This window comes from Panthera tigris, chromosome A1 (genome assembly GCF_018350195.1).
Source record: "Panthera tigris isolate Pti1 chromosome A1, P.tigris_Pti1_mat1.1, whole genome shotgun sequence".
Classification (NCBI taxonomy): domain Eukaryota; kingdom Metazoa; phylum Chordata; class Mammalia; order Carnivora; family Felidae; genus Panthera; species Panthera tigris.
In genome coordinates, this window is record NC_056660.1 from 81,316,379 (window position 1) to 81,334,998 (window position 18,620).

Here is an 18,620-nt window from a genome sequence, read left to right on the forward strand (position 1 = left end):
GGGAACCGTCTGGCAGATGACGTCACTAGTGTTGACAAGCCTAGTGATTGAGTGCTTGAAGACTCTGTTCCTCGGAGGGACCAAAACCTCAGTTAGGTCAGGTGTTAAGCCCTGGTTTGCTGACGTGATGCTTAGCACAGTGACTCCATTTGGGGCCTGCTGTCTCTGTCCCTTCTCTAAACACATCAAATAGTATAATTGTATCTACCAAAGTTTATATCATCAAACAGCTAACTATTATTGTCACATAATAGACTTCTAGTGATGTTTAATATAGCATTTTTCAATTAAAAATGCAGCCTAAAACTGGGCTTTGGTTAGCAGTGGAAGAAAAAGGAAACTCTAGTCAAGAAGTCCAAGTAGGTGTGTTGGGTTAATGGGAACGTCTGAGAAATTTGTAAGTGAAAGTTTTCAGGTTTTTTTTAAATGTTAATTTATTTTGGGCAGGGGGTGGGGGTTGGTTGGGGAGGGCAGAGGGAGAGAGAGAATCTCCACGGAGCCCAATATGGGGCTTGAACTCACGAACTGTGAGATCATGACCTGAGCTGAGATCAAGAGTTGGATGCTCAACCGACTGAGCCACCCAGGCGCCCCAGTAAAAGTTTATTTTTGTTTTTGTTTTTAAGCAGTGGACATTTTCCCACTAATTCACAAATTCTTTCAAAAGCAGAATTCAAACACTGAAGCGTTAATTGTATATTCACTTAACTTCTTGAACGTACACTGAATTTGTGGAACTTTTGAAACGATTTAGTATTTAACACCAACGGTGATTATTAAAGTCTCAGGAGAACATGTATGGTGCCGTTACCTGCCACTGATGCGGTGTGTGTGTTCTTGTAGACTTTCGGGACAACAATTGTCATCAATCCTGAGAAAGACAAAGATATGGTACAGGACCTGCTGGATTTTAAGGACCGAGTGGACCACGTGATAGAAGCATGCTTCCAGAGGAACGAGAAGTTCATCAACTTGATGAAGGAGTCCTTTGAGACGTTTATCAATAAGAGGCCGAATAAGCCCGCGGAACTGATAGGTAGAAAACGTATTTCCAGACGTTGTTTTAATATGGGAAAAGAAAGCAGAACTTAAGCAAAACCTTTCCCCGGAATCTTTAAGCTCCCCTTGGGGAGGGTGGAGAAGGGTTGTGTGTATGCGTATCGTGTGTGTAGAAGCACACACGGCACTTATAAGGGAGAACGGAGCAGTGATTTTGTCAAGTGGCAGCTTGATGTCACAGAAGAAGGAAGAGAGAGTACAGATGTGCTTCTGGTTCTGTCTGGAGCACGGCCGCTGATCTGCGCTCTGGGATCGGAAGAAGAGGGTTTGCTATATACGAGTGCCTCGGCGTTACGAGGGTGACGTGACCAATTAGCGTGGAGACGTTCGTGTGTCCCTGTCTTCGCGTTATCTCACCAGCATTAAAATAGGGTAAAATTGGATATGGTCTTAAAAGATCACGTTTTAAGATGAAGCAGTTTTTAAATTATCACTTTATACAATTATGTCGTGATAATAGCAAAGCATATTTCGGGATTCATAGACTCTCACTAGTCAATGGAAGTTTTTAGGCAAAGGGCAAAGAAAGATGTAGTAAGTACAGTGATTCAGCGTTGAACTTCCTACTGTTGAGGGTATGTGATGGGGACGTGGGGTTCATTGTGCAGTTTCTACCTCTGTGTATGTTCAGAGGATTTCATAATGAAAAAATTGTGAAGGGAAAAAACGAATAAAAGCAGCGACGAAAGGGGCACCTGGCTGGCTCAGCCAGTGGAGCGTGTGACTCTTAATCTTGATGTTGTGGGTTCAAGGCCCACATTAGTGTAGAGATTACTTAAAAAAAATTAAATCTTTAAAAAAGAAAAAGTCAGCAACCAAACAAAAAATTCACAAGGCAGTTTAGCTTGGCCTTCATACCACTTTCTGGATTGTGGTTTCTCCAGAGGTGGGTATTGAACTCCTGGAGTGTGGGCTTCTGGAAGGCATGGCCAATCTGTGGTCTCAGGTACGAGAGGCCTGTGTTCAGGGATGCTACATCTGGAAGGTGGGGCCCTCCCGTTGCTGGAGCAGCGGTATAATTATTTATCTCCCATGACTTGAAAATACTTGTCATAGAAAATTCACATGATCTGCCTTTTGTCATAAAATAATATTTTTTTGGAAAGGTTCTAGAGTGTTGCTGTCTACTTTTTGCTTGTAGAAATTAAAGATGCTCTTTTTTTCTATTTAGGAAATGTATTATATAAGAAATACTTGTTTTTTAAATACTGTAAACTTTTACTCTCACAGCAAAACATGTTGATTCAAAATTGAGAGCGGGTAATAAAGAAGCAACAGACGAGGAGCTGGAGAGGATTCTCGACAAGGTCATGATAATATTCAGGTTCATTCACGGTGAGACACACTCTACGCTGTTCCTATTAACACTGAGCAGGGAGAGACGAGACGGTCAACACGTCTGTACATGGGCCCCCTCTTTTCCTTGAGACAGACAGACAGAAACACTCCCGCTTCCGTGTCAGCACGGGGAATGGAGGGGTGGGCGCCCATCGATGGCAGCGCGGGTGTCCTCCTATGGGGGCATCCCGCACAGGCCCCTGCCGAGCTCCCTGCGGCACAGCCGCCACTGGAGTCTCAGCCGGAGTGAGCAAGTGCGCGTTAATAGTCCAGCGTCTCACGCCATTTTCATTTGCTTATAAACAGGGAAAGATGTCTTCGAAGCATTTTATAAAAAAGATTTGGCAAAAAGACTCCTTGTTGGAAAAAGCGCCTCAGTAGATGCTGAAAAATCTATGTTGTCCAAACTAAAGCACGGTAAGCGTGTGGGCCCCGGGGTGTACCCTTCCCTGCGCTGGGCCTCGTCCCTGGGGGTGCTCACGCCTCCGCTTGTGTCCCAGAGTGCGGCGCAGCATTCACCAGCAAGCTGGAAGGCATGTTCAAGGACATGGAGCTGTCCAAGGACATCATGGTGCAGTTCAAGCAGGCAAGCTCTGTTTGTTTCACGTGGGACAGCCGAACAGGAGCCACCCCGCTTTAAGTTGTGTTGGGGGGGGTGTCAGCCAAGGGAAAACCCTCCGCCTTGAGAATCATACATGTCCACATGTCCAAATAACTGAAATTCAAAATGAAAAAGAAAAGTAATCCCTAAAAATGTTTAAAAATTTTTGATTTAAAGAGGTGTGCTAGTGTCCTGTATTGGTAACATAACCAAGAAAGAAAAAATATCCCAAATGACTTTGGAACATGTTGCATGGCTTCAGTGGGATGTGTTCTTGGGACTAGGTGCAAACACATGTTGAACTGTGGTTTGAAAATTACACTGTTTACTCTTTTACGAACTAGTTATTTTTGATGACATTCTGCAGTAACTGTTTCCTCTTGGTTTTCTTTGTCTTTAGTATATGCAGAATCAGAGTGACCCAGGTTCTATAGATCTAACCGTGAACATACTTACGATGGGGTACTGGCCAACATACACACCTATGGAAGTGCATTTGACTCCAGAAGTAAGTGTTTCAAAGAGTGTTTGCCTTTTATTTTTCATATATCAGTGTTGCCAAAGTACCGTGGACTGCTTTGGGTTTTTTTTGTTTTTAATGTTTATTTTTGAGAGAGAGAGAGCGCAAGCAAGGGAGGGGCAGAGAGAAAGGAAGACACAGAATCTGAAGCAGGCTCCAGACTCTGAGCTGTCAGCACAGGGCTCAAACTCACAAACCGTGAGATCATGACCCGAGCCAAAGCCAAGAGGTGGATGCTTAACCAACTGAGCCACCCAGTCACCATGCAGTAAATTTTAAAAAGTATTTGGGGAAAGGGCACATGGGTGGCTCAGTCAGTTAAGTGTCCGACTTTCAGCTCAGGTCATGATCTCATGGTTCATGGCCTCTGTGCTGACAGCTCAGAGCCTGGAGCCTGTTTCAGATTCTGTGTCTCCCCCACTGTCTTCTCTGTCCTTCCCCTACTCATGCTCTATGTCTCTCTCCCAGAAATAAACATCAAAAAAATAAAAAAGATAAAAGTGTCTGGGGAATAGTTATGGAAACCAAATACATTAAGTGTTTTATTTATTTTTGAGAGAGTGTGTGTGCGCATGTGCGTAAGTGGGTAAGGGGCAGAGAGAGGGGGACAGAGGATCTAAAGTGGGCTCCCCGCCGACAGCAGAGAGCCCAGTGTGAGGTTCGAACTCAGACCTCGAGATCATGACCTGAGCCAAAGTTGATGCTTAACTGACTGAGCCCCCCAGGCACTTGCCCTGTGGACTTCTTACACATATACCATGCACAGAGATGCTACCTGTCACGGAGTATTTAACGAGAGTTTTTTTTAAATCACAGAAGTAAAACTGCAGGGTCCTCATAGCCTCTGGAAAACAGCATTTCACCATGACGGCCTGTGTCCCCTGGCTGGTTTGGGGTGGAGCCGGGAAGAAAACAGCAGGGACAAGGGCCTTCTGGAAAGGACCAAGAAAGGCACCTGGGAGCCCAGGCTGGAGACAGCCTGTCGTGAGGCTGTTTGTTCCGTTTCCAAGACTCTCTGTTTCAGGGTTTTCTTCTGTTTCTGACTCTGCTGGTTGGTCTTTGTGGTTGTCTCCTTTTTGTGTTTGTTTTAACTGGTTATTGAAGTACAGTTGATGCACTGTGATACTTGTCTTCTCCTGTGGGCCCTCCACCTCTACTCTAGACGCTAACGTTCCCAGAGCCTGTCAGCTCCCTTCTCAGCCCACACAGGCCCTCAGCCTCCAGCCTGTGAGTCTGTGGTCCTGAGCACATATGCACCAACGTCCCCAGGCTCAGACGCCCCAGATTGCTGCGGTCCCCTCCTCCCTCCCCAAGCAACTGCTGTCTGCAGGTGCCACAGCTGTGTCCTGAGCTGCCTGCGGGCTCTATGCCCCTCAGTTCCCACGTTCTCCAGGGCTTCTGTGCCCCCCTCCAGAAAACCTCACTCCAGAAAACCACCTCCAGAAAGTGAGCCACCTCCAGAAAACCTCACTCCACCCCCATCCGTCCTCAGCATTTGACTGCTGGTTAAGACTTCCCTCCCCAGACGCTTTCTCCAGAAAACCCTCCGTCGCCTCCTCACCCCGCTCACTGGGCCAGGCAGATCCATCCTGGGTGTGTCTCTTGTGGCACTTTGAGTTTGTTTGCTTCTTATTTTGAGGTGATTCAGACTTACAGAGACTTTGCGAGAATAGTTCAAAGCATTCCCAGAACGTGTTGCCTGTGTTTTCAGCACTGGCACTTGAGAGGCTACATCATACCTCCTGCACCTAGTACTTCAGTGGGTACCTCCCAGAGACGCTCTCGAGTCAATTACTGCCGTAACAGTTTTATCCCAGGGGGAGGGAGCCCTCTCTGCTTTTGTCCAGACACCATCCAGGCCCCACACCACAGTTACCCTGTTCCCCTTCCCCGTATCACCTACACCAGCCTCTTCTTTCTTAACGTTCACACATCCCAAAACCGCACACCAGTTTTCATGAATTATGTCCACTGGGCTCATCCAGCAAGGGTCCCACACAATTTGCTCAGCCAACAGCACATCAGGAGGTACCTGCTGTCTGTTTGCCCCCGTCTGTTGGTGTCCCATGTTGTCGTTGGTTAAAGCTTTAGCTGGCTTCTCTGTGTGGTTAGTGTTTCTCCTGTTGTACTTTTGAAGTAATCTGTGGGAAGGTACGTGGACGTGGTGTGGACCTCCTCTCCCCCACCAGATTCTCCTGCTGGGCTATCTCTGCTCAGATCCACTTTCGCCTTGGTCAACAGTGACCGTCCCTGTCCTCCTCTGGACAGACTCGCGGACTCCTGGTTGCTTGCTCCGATGCCCCTGTTGTCTGCCATCCAGCTGCTGGAGCCCCTGTCAGCTCCTCTGTCCTTGTACTGGCCCTCGTGGTTTCCTGGTACTTTTTTGTTGTCTAGCAAGAGATGTTGAAGGCTTACTGTACTGGCCTTTGTAAAAATACGCCCACAGTGTAAACACAGGGGAGGAAGCCATGGGGGAAGCGGACTGCAGCTCACCATTTCAAGCCGTACAGCTGAGCAGCACCTGCGTCCAGTGCAGAACTTCGTCATTGTGGCTGCCCCCGTGGAGTTGAGCGTTCACTCCTGCTCCAGTGTCCAAGCCTGGGCACCTGCTGGCCCGCTAACGAGGGACTTGCCCACTCTGGGTTTTAACATAACTGCAGTCACACTTGGTGGCCTTCCGTGTCTGACCTCTTCCACTCACCGTGCGGGTTCCACGACGTGTAGCCCACATCGTGCTTCCTTTATGAGGCTGAATGATGTTCCACTGTGTATGTGGACCAAGTTCTGTCCCTCCGGCCAGCTGGCTGGCCACGGACACTTGAAAGGTGCGTTTACCTTTCGGCCACTGTGAATAACGCTGCCGTGAGCACAAGCGTGCAGAAATCTGTGTCCCGGTTTTCAGAGCCTCTGGTACACACCCAGGAGTGGAGATGCGGGTGAGAAGGTGGTTTTCCACTGCAGCTGCAGCCTGTTACATTTCCATCAGCAACACGGCTTCCAGTTTCCTCATATCCTCCTCAGTATTTGTTATTCTGGTTTTTGATCGGAGCCATCTTCATGGGTATGAATTGGTATCTCGTTTTGGTTAGATTTGCTTTTCCCCAATGAATGATGATTTTGTCGAGCATCTTTTCGTGTGCCTATTGGCCACCGTAGCTCTTCTGTGAAGAACTTTCTATGCAAGTCCTTTGCCCATTTTTTACTTGTGTTATCTGTTGCTAAATTTTAAGAGTTCTGTGTATATTCTGGGCACTAGATCCTTATCAGATATGTGATTGGCAAATATCTTCTCCCATTCTGTGAGATATCTTTTTACTCTTTTGATAGTGTTCTTTGCATAAAATTTTAGAGTTTTTGTAAAGTCCAGTATGTTTTCTGTTGTTACTTTTGTTGTCATATCTAAGAACTGTTGCCACATCCAAGGTCTTGAAAATTTACCTCTGTTTTCTGCTAAGAGTTTTATCGATACTCTTACATGTGGGTGGGTCTCTGTTCCATTTTGAGCCTGGGATTGTAATTGGCACATAATAAGCACCCAGTGTTAGCTGCTGTCCTCTTACCATGATGATTATGGCCACTTCTAGGAGTTAATCGCAAGGAAAAAGTTTTTAGGAAGTTCATCACCTTATTAGCTAGCTTTTATTGGTTGAATGTCATATGGCACCAAGTATGTTTTCTTTTTTTGCAAATTATTTTTTAAGTTGACTTCACACCCCCGGTGCAGAGCCCAACATGGGGCTTGAACTCATGACCCTGAGATCAAGAGTTGGATGCTTAACCCACTGAGCCACCCAGGCACTTCTAGATATGTTTTCTGAGAGAGTCATTGTCTTTTGGATATATACTATAATACTTAGAAACGAAATGATAATTGTGCCTGGGATCTGATGTGGTTGAATGTGGGTGTGGGTGATAGTTCTGAAGTGTGAGGATGGGGTTGCTGGGCAGATGCAAGGCCGACGGGCATCCTGACCAAAGGCACCGCTTGGACAGAGCGCAGAGGAGCTGACAGATGCCCCAGGCAGGGAGAGCGGGCCTTCGCTCCCTCGCACCTGCGGATGCCCTGAGCTCTCTGTCCAGAGGGGGACAGTCACAAGTTGCTATGAATGCCCTCAGAGCCAAGAGCAGTTGGAGAAGGCCTCTGTGAGGAAGGGGCTCTAAAGATGACCAGGGGGTTACTGAGGGGTGTCCCTAGGCGGAAGCCTGAGGGTAGACAGCACAGCGTACTCGTCCAGTGGGGGAAGCACAGGACAGGCCAGTGCAATCAGTGGTTCTGGAGGACAGGACCTTGGCAAGCCTTGGAAGGGTTTTACTCTTTATTTTTATTTCTTTTTAATGTTTTTTCACTTTAGAGAAAGAGCATGTGAGCTGGGGAGGTGGAGAGAGAGGGGGACAGAAGATCTGAAGTGGGTTTAGTGCTGACAGCAGAGAGCCAACGTGGGACTTAAACTCATGAGCCCTGAGATCATGACCTGAACCAAAGTCAGACGTTTAACTGAGTCACCCAGGCGCCTCAGAATCTTTTTTTTTTTTTAGTTTATTTTTGAGGGCGGGGGGAGCATGCACACATGGTTGAGCGTAAGCAGAGAAGGGGCAGAGGAAGAGAGAGAGAGAGAGAGAGAATTCTAAGCGGGCTCTACCCTATCAGCGTGTGGGTTTGAACTCACAAACCATGAGAACATGACCTGAGCCAAAATCAGGAGTCAGGCACTTAACCGATTGAGCCACCCAGGCGCCCCAAGAGTTTGACTCTTTATCCTAAGAACTTGGAAGCAGCCAAGGATGCTGACAGGGCAGTGAGCAGAGTGCAGACTATCTGGCACACAGGACCCTGAGGGCGCCCATGTGTCCAGGGTGGAAGGTAGACACACCAAGGAGACCTTGGAAGGAAAGGACATGAGACAAAGACACGGGGGTCTAAGCCATTAGTCACCGAGGGCAGGGAAGCCACCTCTCACAAAGCTATTTCTCTGATCGAAGCCTGATAAGAAGAACCCATTGGATTTGGCAGCACAGACCATTGGCTATCCTGGCTGCAGAGCAGTGAGAATGTCGAGGGAACCAAGCAAAGAAAGTGAGAGGGAGTGTGTGGGACACCAGAAAATGCACCCTGAAACACTGTCAGACAGCAGAACCCGTCTGTAACTAAGCAGGAGGCCAGGGGTGGGGAGGGCTGGACACCGGGAGAAGGAGGAGGGGCTTCAAAGGAGTGAGACCACAGCAGTAAAGAACTGTGAGAGGGATGCCTGGGGGGGGCTCAGTCAGTTGAGTGTCCAACTCTTGACTTCGGCTCAGGTCATCATCTCAGGGTTCATGAGTTCGAGCCCCGCGTTGAGCTCTATGCTGACAGCTCGGAGCCTGCTTGGGATTCTCTTGCTCTCTCTCTGCCCCTCCCCTGCTTGCTAGAGCACTCTCTCTCTTCTCTCTCTCAAAAATAAATAAACTTGAAAAAAAAGAACCACGAGGGGCGCCTGGGTGGTTCAGTCGATTGGGTACCTGACTTCAGCTCAGGTCATGATCTCATGGTTCATGGATTTGAGCCCCGCATTGGGCTCTGTGCTGACAGCTTGGAGCCTGGAGCCTGCTTCAGATTCTGTGTCTCCCTCTCTCTGCCCTCCCCCCACTTGTGCTCTTTCTGTCTCTAAAATAAATAAACATAAAAAAAAATTAAAAAAAAAAAAAAAAAAAAAGAAGAAGAACCACAAGAAAGTTTAGAAGGTAGGAGAAATCCTCCCAGAAAGTAACGATGGAAACAGTGGCACGTCATGCCTCCTAGACAAGACTGTCTCCGGTGCTTTCCAGTGCCCTCCCAGCCTCACCACAGCCTGCTTCCCAGCACCCTCCCAGCCTCACCACAACCTGGCAGGACACAGCTGGGCCTGCAGACGGTCTCTGTGGTCTTGACTGCATGTGCCACTGGCCAGGGGAGCCACAGCGTGGGCTGTGGAGACTGAGGAACACAACCTGTCTGTGCATTAAGTACCACTTGAAGCAACACCCATGTGGGAAGCAGACCCCAGTGTGCCAGAGTGGCAGACATTTGCATAGGTAACAGAATAATCCAAAGAAACACTGTCAAAATACAGAACTGATCTTTTTATTCAGCTGTGAAAAATTTTGAAAGCTTTGTAAATTAAGCAGTATGTGGTTCTTTGGATGTGTGGTGTTTAGCATAATTAAACTTATTGTTTTCCTGTGCTTGGCAGATGGTTAAACTTCAGGAAATATTTAAGACATTCTATCTTGGAAAGCACAGTGGTCGAAAACTTCAGTGGCAAACCACGTTGGGCCATGCTGTTTTAAAAGCAGAGTTTAAAGAAGTAAGTTCTTTGTCTGTTTCATAGACAAATAACATATAAATATGTTAATAGAATATTTTCAATTGTGGTTGATCTTTGGTAACAAACAAAGGAAAAGGTCATTCAGCATAACTCCGTACTGCCTTTTCTTGGTCAACGATAATAAACAGCTGAAGGATTAATATTCCAATCAATAAAGTCAATAAAAATAGAAAGCATTTACCTAGCTGAAAAAAGAGCAAAGGAGTGCTCGCTTCAACAGCACATGTGCTAGAATAGGAATGATACAGAAATCAGCGCAGCGACCCGGAATGTGTGAAGCTTCCAGGTTTAAAAAAAGAAGAAAGCAAAGGATGTGAAGAGGCAACTCATAAAAGCAAGACTAAGAAATCAAATTCATTGAAAACCTGCTCTATTTTTCTGCCAAACATTTGCAAATTACAGTCCAGTGAAATGCCACATTTCGAGTACTGATTGGTCAAGGCTAAAACCTGGAGGAACAGCGCCATACAGAGCATGCTTTGGTCTCACGTCTCCCGCCTCCAAAGTCACAGGCTTTGTTACAGTGGTGCCAGTTCCAGAAATTCATCATAATAAGACGTTTTCACAGAGCAGTGAATAAGCCCGTTTGTCGCGGTGCTATTGCTAAAAGAGACGTTATACAAGAGGAAAGTGCAGACGGTGTTTTGATACCAGAAAGAAGCAGGTCACAAAACAATGCCTTCATGTTCCTGTTTAACTTCAGCTTTGTAAATAAGATTCAGTTGTATATACCAAGCAAAAAATTTACAGAATGACTACTTTGCTAGCTGTTACCATGCACTAGGCACCGTATCCTATAAATCCTATGTGCATGGATACTACGTATGTAAATTGCATGTATCCTCTCCTGCCTCTGCAGACCGGGTGGGGCAGCCATGCTTCCCCACCTCCACCCAGAGAGGCTGGTCCTGGGGGTGAAGCCCTCTAGAGCCTAGCCGCTTTCCTGCACACAGAGCTCACAGGTTTACACGGGGTGCGTCCCATGCTCTTTCAGGGGAAGAAGGAGTTCCAGGTGTCCCTGTTCCAGACACTGGTGCTTCTCATGTTCAACGAAGGGGACGGATTCAGCTTTGAAGAAATAAAAATGGCCACAGGGATAGGTAAGAGTCCTCGCTCCGTGACTGTGTGGCCTCCGCGTGTCCTTGTTGTTAGAGATCAGCCCAGTCTCTGCCCATCACATGTGAGTGTGGGGTGTCTTTCACCATCGTCACGTGTCCTCATTTCGGTGCTAGTCTGTGCCCGATTCTCTCCCCGCCCAGAGGATGGTGAGCTGCGAAGAACGTTGCAGTCCCTGGCCTGCGGCAAAGCACGAGTTCTGGTTAAGAGTCCCAAAGGGAAGGAGGTGGAAGACGGGGACACATTCATGTTCAACGGGGAGTTCAAGCACAAACTGTTTCGAATAAAGATCAACCAGATCCAGATGAAGGAAACCGTACGTATAAGCTTTCTTGTGTCACTCACTGGGTACTTACCAAGGACTCATTCGTTTGTACAGTCAATTCCTAAGTCTTGTAAGAGCACTTTAACGTGGGAGGGGTGGTGAGGTGGTGGCTGTCACAGGCCCACTGGAGTGTTTGTAGCAGCGAAGACATTCTCAAGTGTCTCATGTCCAGGGCAGGTCCTGGACCACCGCCCTCAGGCCCTTCCGAACAAGGGAGCCCTTGCAGCCTGAAGTGCTGCCACGCGGGGGGGTGGTGGGGGGGGATGGGGAGGCAGTGGGCCCTGGCATGTAAATGAGGAGAGGCCTAAAGGCACCAACCCATTCAGACAAGACCAGGGCAGCGTCACAGCTTCTTCACCCCCCGCAGTCGAGCGTGGTCGCTCCCTTACCTGGAAGTGTTCAGGTGGAGCCCAGTGGGAAAAGAAGTTCAGATTACACAAAAAGAAATGCAAAAAATCAGTAAGTATATGAAAGATGTTCATTCTCATCAGTAATTTTTTTAAATTCAAGTTAAAATAATACCCCAGGGCTGCCTGGGGGGCTCTGTCATCGAGCAGCAGACTCGTGATTTCATGGGTCCAAGCCCCACAGAGCCTCCTTGGGATTCCCTCTCTCTCACTCTCTCTGCCCTTTCCCCACTTGCGTGCGCTTTTTTTTTTTTTTTTTTTTTAATTTTTATGTTTATTTTTGAGAGAGAGAGAGAGAGAGAGAGCATAAGCAGAGGCAGAGAGAGAGGGAGGCACAGAATCCGAAGCAGCTCCAGGCTCCAAGCTGTCAGCACAGAGCCCGAAGCAGGGCTTGAACCCACAAACCGCGAGATCATGACCTGAGCCAAAGTCAGTGCTTAACTGACTGAGCCACCCAGCCACCCCCGGTCTTTCAAATAAGTAAAAACTTTAATAAAATAATACTCCACTTTTCATCTGTCAACATGGGAAACGTTTAAAAGTTTGATGATATCCAGAGTCGGCAAGTATATGGGAAAACAGGCATTCTTTTTGTGCTTTTACTTTATTTTTAATGTTATTTTTGAGAGAGAACGAGGAGGGGAGGGATAGAGAGGGGGGACAAAATCCCAAGCAGGCTCTGAGCTGTCCAGCACGGAGCCCAACACGGGACTCGAACTCATGAACTGTGAGATCATGACCTGAGCCGAAGTCGGCACTTAACCGACTGAGCCACCCAGGTGTGCTTATTTCAAAGTGGGACTGTCACCTCTGTCCCCTGGAGATGACCTCTACTGCCACTTCGACGTGCAGGTTTTTCCTGTGGTGTAAATGTCTAATCTTGTTTTTTCTGTAATGGGATCACTCTGCAGATGGCATTTATATGTGCCGTTGTGCAGTCTGGTCTTGTTACTGTGGGTCTGCTTCCATGTCAGGACTTGGTTTCTCACGGGTGCAGAGTAGTTGGTCCTGTGTCCCTCAGGAGCTCGGCAGCACCCTTGGGGAAAGGCATTCAGGTGGTTTCGATCTCTACTGGAAATAAGGTTACATTAAACATCCTGTGTACCTATTAGCTTGTTTCTTCAGTATAAAATCTTTGCCCTGGGATTACAGGGTCAAAGAATGTGGACTTTTGTTAGTCTGGCCACTCTTTTCCAAATGGAAGCCTGACAGATCTTCCCAGATTTCAGTGTCCGGTTTCACAAGAGGGCCAGCCCTCCCTCTGCCCGCCCTGTTCTTACAGGCACAGATAGTTCATTGCCATTTTAGATTGAATTTCTTTGAGCATCTTTATGCCATTGAGTAGCTTATGCACATCATGTCTTTCTGATCTTTAATTCTTCATGTTTTGTTTTTTAATATTTATTTTTGAGAGAGAGAGAGCGTGGGGGAGGGGCAGAGAGAGAGGGAGACACAGAATCCGAAGCAGGCTCCAGGCTCCGAGCTGTTAGCACAGAGCCCGACGCGGGGCTTGAACTCACGAACCCAAGATCATGAGCTGAGCCGAAGTCGTATGCTTAACTGACTGAGCCACCCGGGTGCCCTTAACCCAGTGTTTTTTTTTAAAATTACTTGTACTTTTCTATTAGTTTTTACATGTAAGTTTTTCTTTGAGCAACGTAGAAATTAATATCAAAAAGCAATCTAACTACTCTTCCTGTTCTAAAACTGAATTGAAAATACCGTTCTCTGACAACTTATTTGAATTGTCACCTTTGTTATATATTAAATTCACATATTACGAGTCAGTTTTTAAATTCTCTTCTACAGGGGCGCCTGGGTGGCGCAGTCGGTTGGGCGTCCGACTTCAGCCAGGTCACAATCTCGCGGTCCGTGAGTTCGAGCCCCGCGTCAGGCTCTGGGCTGATGGCTCAGAGCCTGGAGCCTGTTTCCGATTCTGTGTCTCCCTCTCTCTCTGCCCCTCCCCCATTCATGCTCTGTCTCTCTCTGTCCCAAAAATAAATAAACGTTGAAAAAAAAAAATTTTTTAAAAATAAAATAAAATTAAAAAAAATAAATTCTCTTCTACAAATTCTATTGATCTCTTTCATATCCAGGACCCAAATTCTTTTAGTTAATTTACCCATTCCTATAAATTTATTCTCCCAGTAAGTTTGAGAATAATTTTATTGTGTCTTTGCCCTCCAAATAAGAACGTTAACATTTTTTATTCAAAGTGCATTACACAGTTTTCAGTTTTCATTTTGGCTATACTAAATCTGATTCTTATCTGTGTGTATATATATAAATATAAGTCTCTTCTCTTCATGGGAGTTTTCTACTAAAAGTCTTGGCATATTTCTTATTAGATGATTCAACAAATACTCATTAAGCACCTACTAAGGCGTAGGTCCTCTGTGAAGCACTGAGAATTCATCCGTGAATAATAACTTATTCTTATAAATCTTGGTTTCAAGGAACTTTCAGCAGACAGGTACCAGATGATTACACATTGTTTAACTTACTACACTTGAGGTAGGAGACAAAAGCACAGTCCCACACCGTGGGTCAGGGAAGGCTTTCCCACCGAAGGCCATGCTGAGCCAGGTGAGGCCTGAGGAGGCAGGCCACAGACAGGTTATATACAGACTGGTCAGAGCTATGAAGAATTTGGGGAAGCCACTGAAGGTTTTAAGCAAGAAGGGCCAATAAAATGCTGGCACCTATTAAGGGGATCTTTTCTGTTTACATGTGTAACCAGTTATTGCCAGTATGTATATATTAACACCATTTACCCTTGTGTACTCTTCCTGTGTCCAGCCACTTCACGAAATTCTCGTTGGCTTTGATGGTTTTTCAGTTGATTTTCTCGGATTTTTGGATTCGTAGCTTATCTACAAATAATTACCACGTGTCTGCTCCAATTTGCTATAGTTCTTTTGTTCTCTTACTGCGCAGCTAGAACTTTGAAAATCACATTTGTATGAAATAATGGTGCTACCAGGCTTTTTCTTCACTTCCTGATTTTTTTTATCTCAAGTGCCTGGAACATTAACCTATTTGGGGTGGTGGATCCCTTTGGAAGTGCGATGGAAGCGTGGCTTCTCCTTTTCTGAAACTCACTTACCTTACATGCAGGCACAGACCTGTCTCCTGTAGATCAAACAGGCCTCCAGTAGGTTGCTGTTAACTAACATGAAGTTGTTATCAGGAGCTGTGCTTTGCTTCTGGTAACAGCTTTTTATCATGTTCAGGTGGGGTTTTTTTCATTGCTATTTGTACATTAATTTGTTTTAGATCAAGGATAGGTTTTCAGTTTTTTTGTGCCTTTGCAGTGTCTGTCAAGAGATCACATAATCGCTGTGACCTCAACACAACTGTGATGAAATTCATTCCATTCCTAGGTTTCCTGGTGCTGAGCAAAGCTTGCATTTCTGGAATAAACTCTGGTAGCTATTGTGTTTTATTCTGCTTTCTCTTCTGTGCTACTGGATCTAATCCAGGATTATATACAGTTGATAGTGTTTTGTAGCTTTTTTATGAGGGGAATGTAACTTTACATTCTTTTTCAAGCTTTGGTACTGAAGTTGGGCTATTCTTGGGAAGCTAGGTTTTGCTAGAACAAATAAAAATGCATAACAGAATAGGATTTACCCAATGTTTGGCCTTTCTCTGCATCAAATTTTCTTATCAGGGGTGCCTGGGTGGCTCAGTTGGTTGAGCATCCAACTTGATTTCGGCTCAGGTCGTGATCTCACAGTCAGTCCTGAGATCAAGCCCTGCATCAGGTTCCGTGCTGAGTGTGGAACCTGCTTCAGGTTCTCTCCCTCCCCTGCCTGTGCTCGAGTGTTCTCTCTCCCTCTGTCTCTCTCTCAAATAAGAAAAAAGTTTCCCATTAAACTCAACAATATGAAATAACACCCAACTGTATCTTTACACTTCACTTGTGTGTGTGTCTGTGTGCAGATTGAGGAACAAGCCAGCACCACTGAGAGAGTGTTTCAGGACAGACAATATCAGATTGACGCTGCTATCGTCAGAATAATGAAGATGAGAAAGACTCTTGGTCATAACCTTCTAGTTTCTGAATTGTATAATCAGCTGAAATTTCCAGTAAAGGTAAATGCACATTAGCTTAATTAAACTTAAAGTATTGCGCTGAACATTGAAAAAGCATGTTCAGTTCCTAACACATTAGAATTATTTGTCCTGCATTACAGGTGATCATTTACTACAGAAATCTGCTTGTGTGTGCACACCAAATGTCAAAAAACTGGCAAGTGGGGACAGTAGGGTTTTTATCCCAAATGCTCTTTGTAACCGTCCCAGGAACTAGAGGCCCCAAATCTGCCACGGCAGAGACGTTGTTGACACCTTGTTAGGAGGGGGAGGGGGCCGGGGCAGGTGCTGTAGCTCCAGGCGGGGGTTTCTCAGTGGGGTGGCTATTCAGGTCATGCCCTGTGATTGCAGGGAAGTCCTACTAGCTGCTCATTTATTCAGCACTGACAAGCTCCAGAGCATTTTCTGTTTTGGTGATACCTCCTCATTTCTGTGCATGAGAAAGTCAACCCTGAATCCTGCCTGTGCCTGCGTGTTTCTAGGCTGGAGGGTTTCTGCCCTGGCTGTACTTGGAGCACTGACCAGGTAGGGAAGTGTTAGGAAGAGCTCTTGAAAACAGGCGCGTCCACCTGGGAAGTATGGGACTCGTGAGGCCTGGCCCTACAGAGACTGAGCCTGTGGGGTGAAGCTCCCTGGTTCTGCGGGGTCCCGTTGGGCAGAGGAGCAGCCGGCCCTCCATCCTCACTGAGGGAGTCAGGGTGAGCAGACACCGTGTTCCCCTGGGCGAGCACGCGGCTGCCATGTCCTCTGCCACGCAGGTGTGGGCGCCCAGCCCTGCTGTGTACACCCTTCTTTCCCCCTCAGGCCAGAGCCAGCGCCCACTTTCCCTCTTACAGACGAGAGGCCCAGCAGTTACAGCACTGACCAGTGGGAGGCATATGCGGTGGCTGTAGCAGCCGGCTCTGCCCTGGCAGGACCTCGCGTGGGTCTCACTGCATCTCATGAATGCTCCATCCGTCACTCGATAGAAAGTTAGGCCTTTTGATGGAATGTGCCCTTGAAGGGAGAGGCTTGCTCACAAATGTCAACATAAGTGTGCTTTCTACCACGGCGGAGCCAGAGACGTCCTCGCGGGGCTCGCTTGTTATGGTGTCAGTCATCTGTGGACCTGTGGTTACACATCAGCAGCACATGCAGGAAATACAGGACTTGGGGACAGATGTCCTTGCAAAGGATGAAGCTGCCCTGAGACGTTACCAGATTCCCCTTTCAGACCAATGAAAATGTGCCACCCAGTAGGATGTGCCCTGCTTATGCGTTCGTTCATGCTGGCAAAAAAGGGTTTTCATCTCCTCCCTCTCAGCCTGCTCAGACAGTAAATTCACACGAGAGTGCTTGAATCAAGAGGCCATGTTAGCATTGTCTCTGAAGGAAGGACTGGGATTGTCTTCGTTTTATAATTTGGTTATAATTATAAATAGTTTACCTGTAGATACGTATATTTTATATAATTATAATTACTTGCTTCGCGCATATGTTTCCCCGTGTTTGTAAATTTACTGCCACTATAATTGAGGGGTTTCGTTTCTCTTTTTTAGCCTGGAGATTTGAAAAAGAGAATTGAATCTCTTATAGACAGAGACTATATGGAGAGAGACAAAGACAATCCGAATCAGTACCACTACGTGGCCTGATGTGTCGGCCAGCCATGTTCTCTCAGCGAGACCCTAGAATGTATCTTCAGAGCGGTGAAGCATTTCTGTGCCGTTCCCAGGACTTCTGAGATTGAGCCAGCGTGGAGACTTTTGGATTAGAAGGAAAGGATGATTCTCAGATCACCCTTCACAGAGCTTAGGGGTTTGCCAGCGGCACGTGTGTCTTTCCTCCAGTTCTTCCTCTTACTCTTTTCGGTGTTTAAACTGTCGCAGCTGCTCGGGCAGAATGACTTTGAGATTGGACGAGAAGATATTGGGTAAAAGAGGTTCCTTTGTAAGGTGTTGCTTTTGTAGCAGAAAGCTGACAGCTTGGTGTGGGGTGTGTGTGTGCGTGTGATCACAGATGCACAGTTAGACCCTCCGTGCTGTGTCCGTGGGCTGCAGAGTGGGCTGGTGTGCTCCTGAAGGCAGGGGCTCCTGGTGGATGGGCATGTAGGTTGGAAACCAGAGCCCTTCGTTGGCGAGCATTAGGAAGAAACAGTGTCAAGAACTGACTCCTCAGTTATGCAACGTCGATACCGACATCTGTCCGTTTCCTTTATCTTCCATGTTTTTACACTCTGATGACAGACTTCCCAGAGCGAGGTTTCTCGGCGAGACCCCTCCTTGCCGAGACAGCACTGGGGGCATGCTCACTGCGGTGAACTCACGAGCGTCTGAGTTGCTTGTGAATTTTCTGTTTAGGGGTCCAGGGAGCAGTGTGATTGCACCCACTCTTCTAAGATTGTGTCTCGCAGCCCCTGCTCTTCGCACCGAGGTGACCGCTGTCTGGTTTCCTGACTGCAGTATTTGTATGATGGCGTACAGTCGCTCTAACAGAGTTTGGTTTGCTTTACAGCCTTACGCAGGGAAGCTTGTTGTCCATGCTGTGACCACTGTAAGGTGTGGCGGGAGACACTCGAGTCCTGATGTTGGGAAGGTGGTTTTGTCAAAAGATTAAAGGATTTTGTTGGCACCTGGTTTCATGTTGTGTGTGTACAGGTGAGGTTGTGTGGGGGCCGACGATGTCAGTACCGTGAACTGTAACAAAGATCCTTTTCTGGTAACATTTCAGAGTACTTTATATTTTACATAATAGCATGTTTCACTTTGATTAAAAGCTACCAAAGGAATTTTGATCATGGTATAAGTGTTTAAAGCAATATTTTCTGGGATATACC

At 46.7% G+C, this 18,620-nt stretch overlaps 1 protein-coding gene across 1 annotated transcript in view; it reads left to right on the top strand.

The window, feature by feature from the left end:
• The window catches only part of CUL4A (cullin 4A), a 46,107-nt gene extending 27,692 nt beyond the window's left edge, over positions 1-18,415 (top strand). Inside the window, exons 11-20 of the mRNA XM_042980539.1 lie at positions 844-1,036; positions 2,290-2,394; positions 2,704-2,814; positions 2,898-2,983; positions 3,399-3,506; positions 9,725-9,838; positions 10,854-10,959; positions 11,119-11,291; positions 15,653-15,805; positions 17,344-18,415. Coding sequence (XP_042836473.1) covers positions 844-1,036; positions 2,290-2,394; positions 2,704-2,814; positions 2,898-2,983; positions 3,399-3,506; positions 9,725-9,838; positions 10,854-10,959; positions 11,119-11,291; positions 15,653-15,805; positions 17,344-17,439 — 1,245 coding nt within the window. The 3' untranslated portion in view covers positions 17,440-18,415. The remainder of the gene's footprint in view (positions 1-843; positions 1,037-2,289; positions 2,395-2,703; positions 2,815-2,897; positions 2,984-3,398; positions 3,507-9,724; positions 9,839-10,853; positions 10,960-11,118; positions 11,292-15,652; positions 15,806-17,343) is intronic.
• The last annotated feature ends 205 nt before the right edge of the window (positions 18,416-18,620 follow it).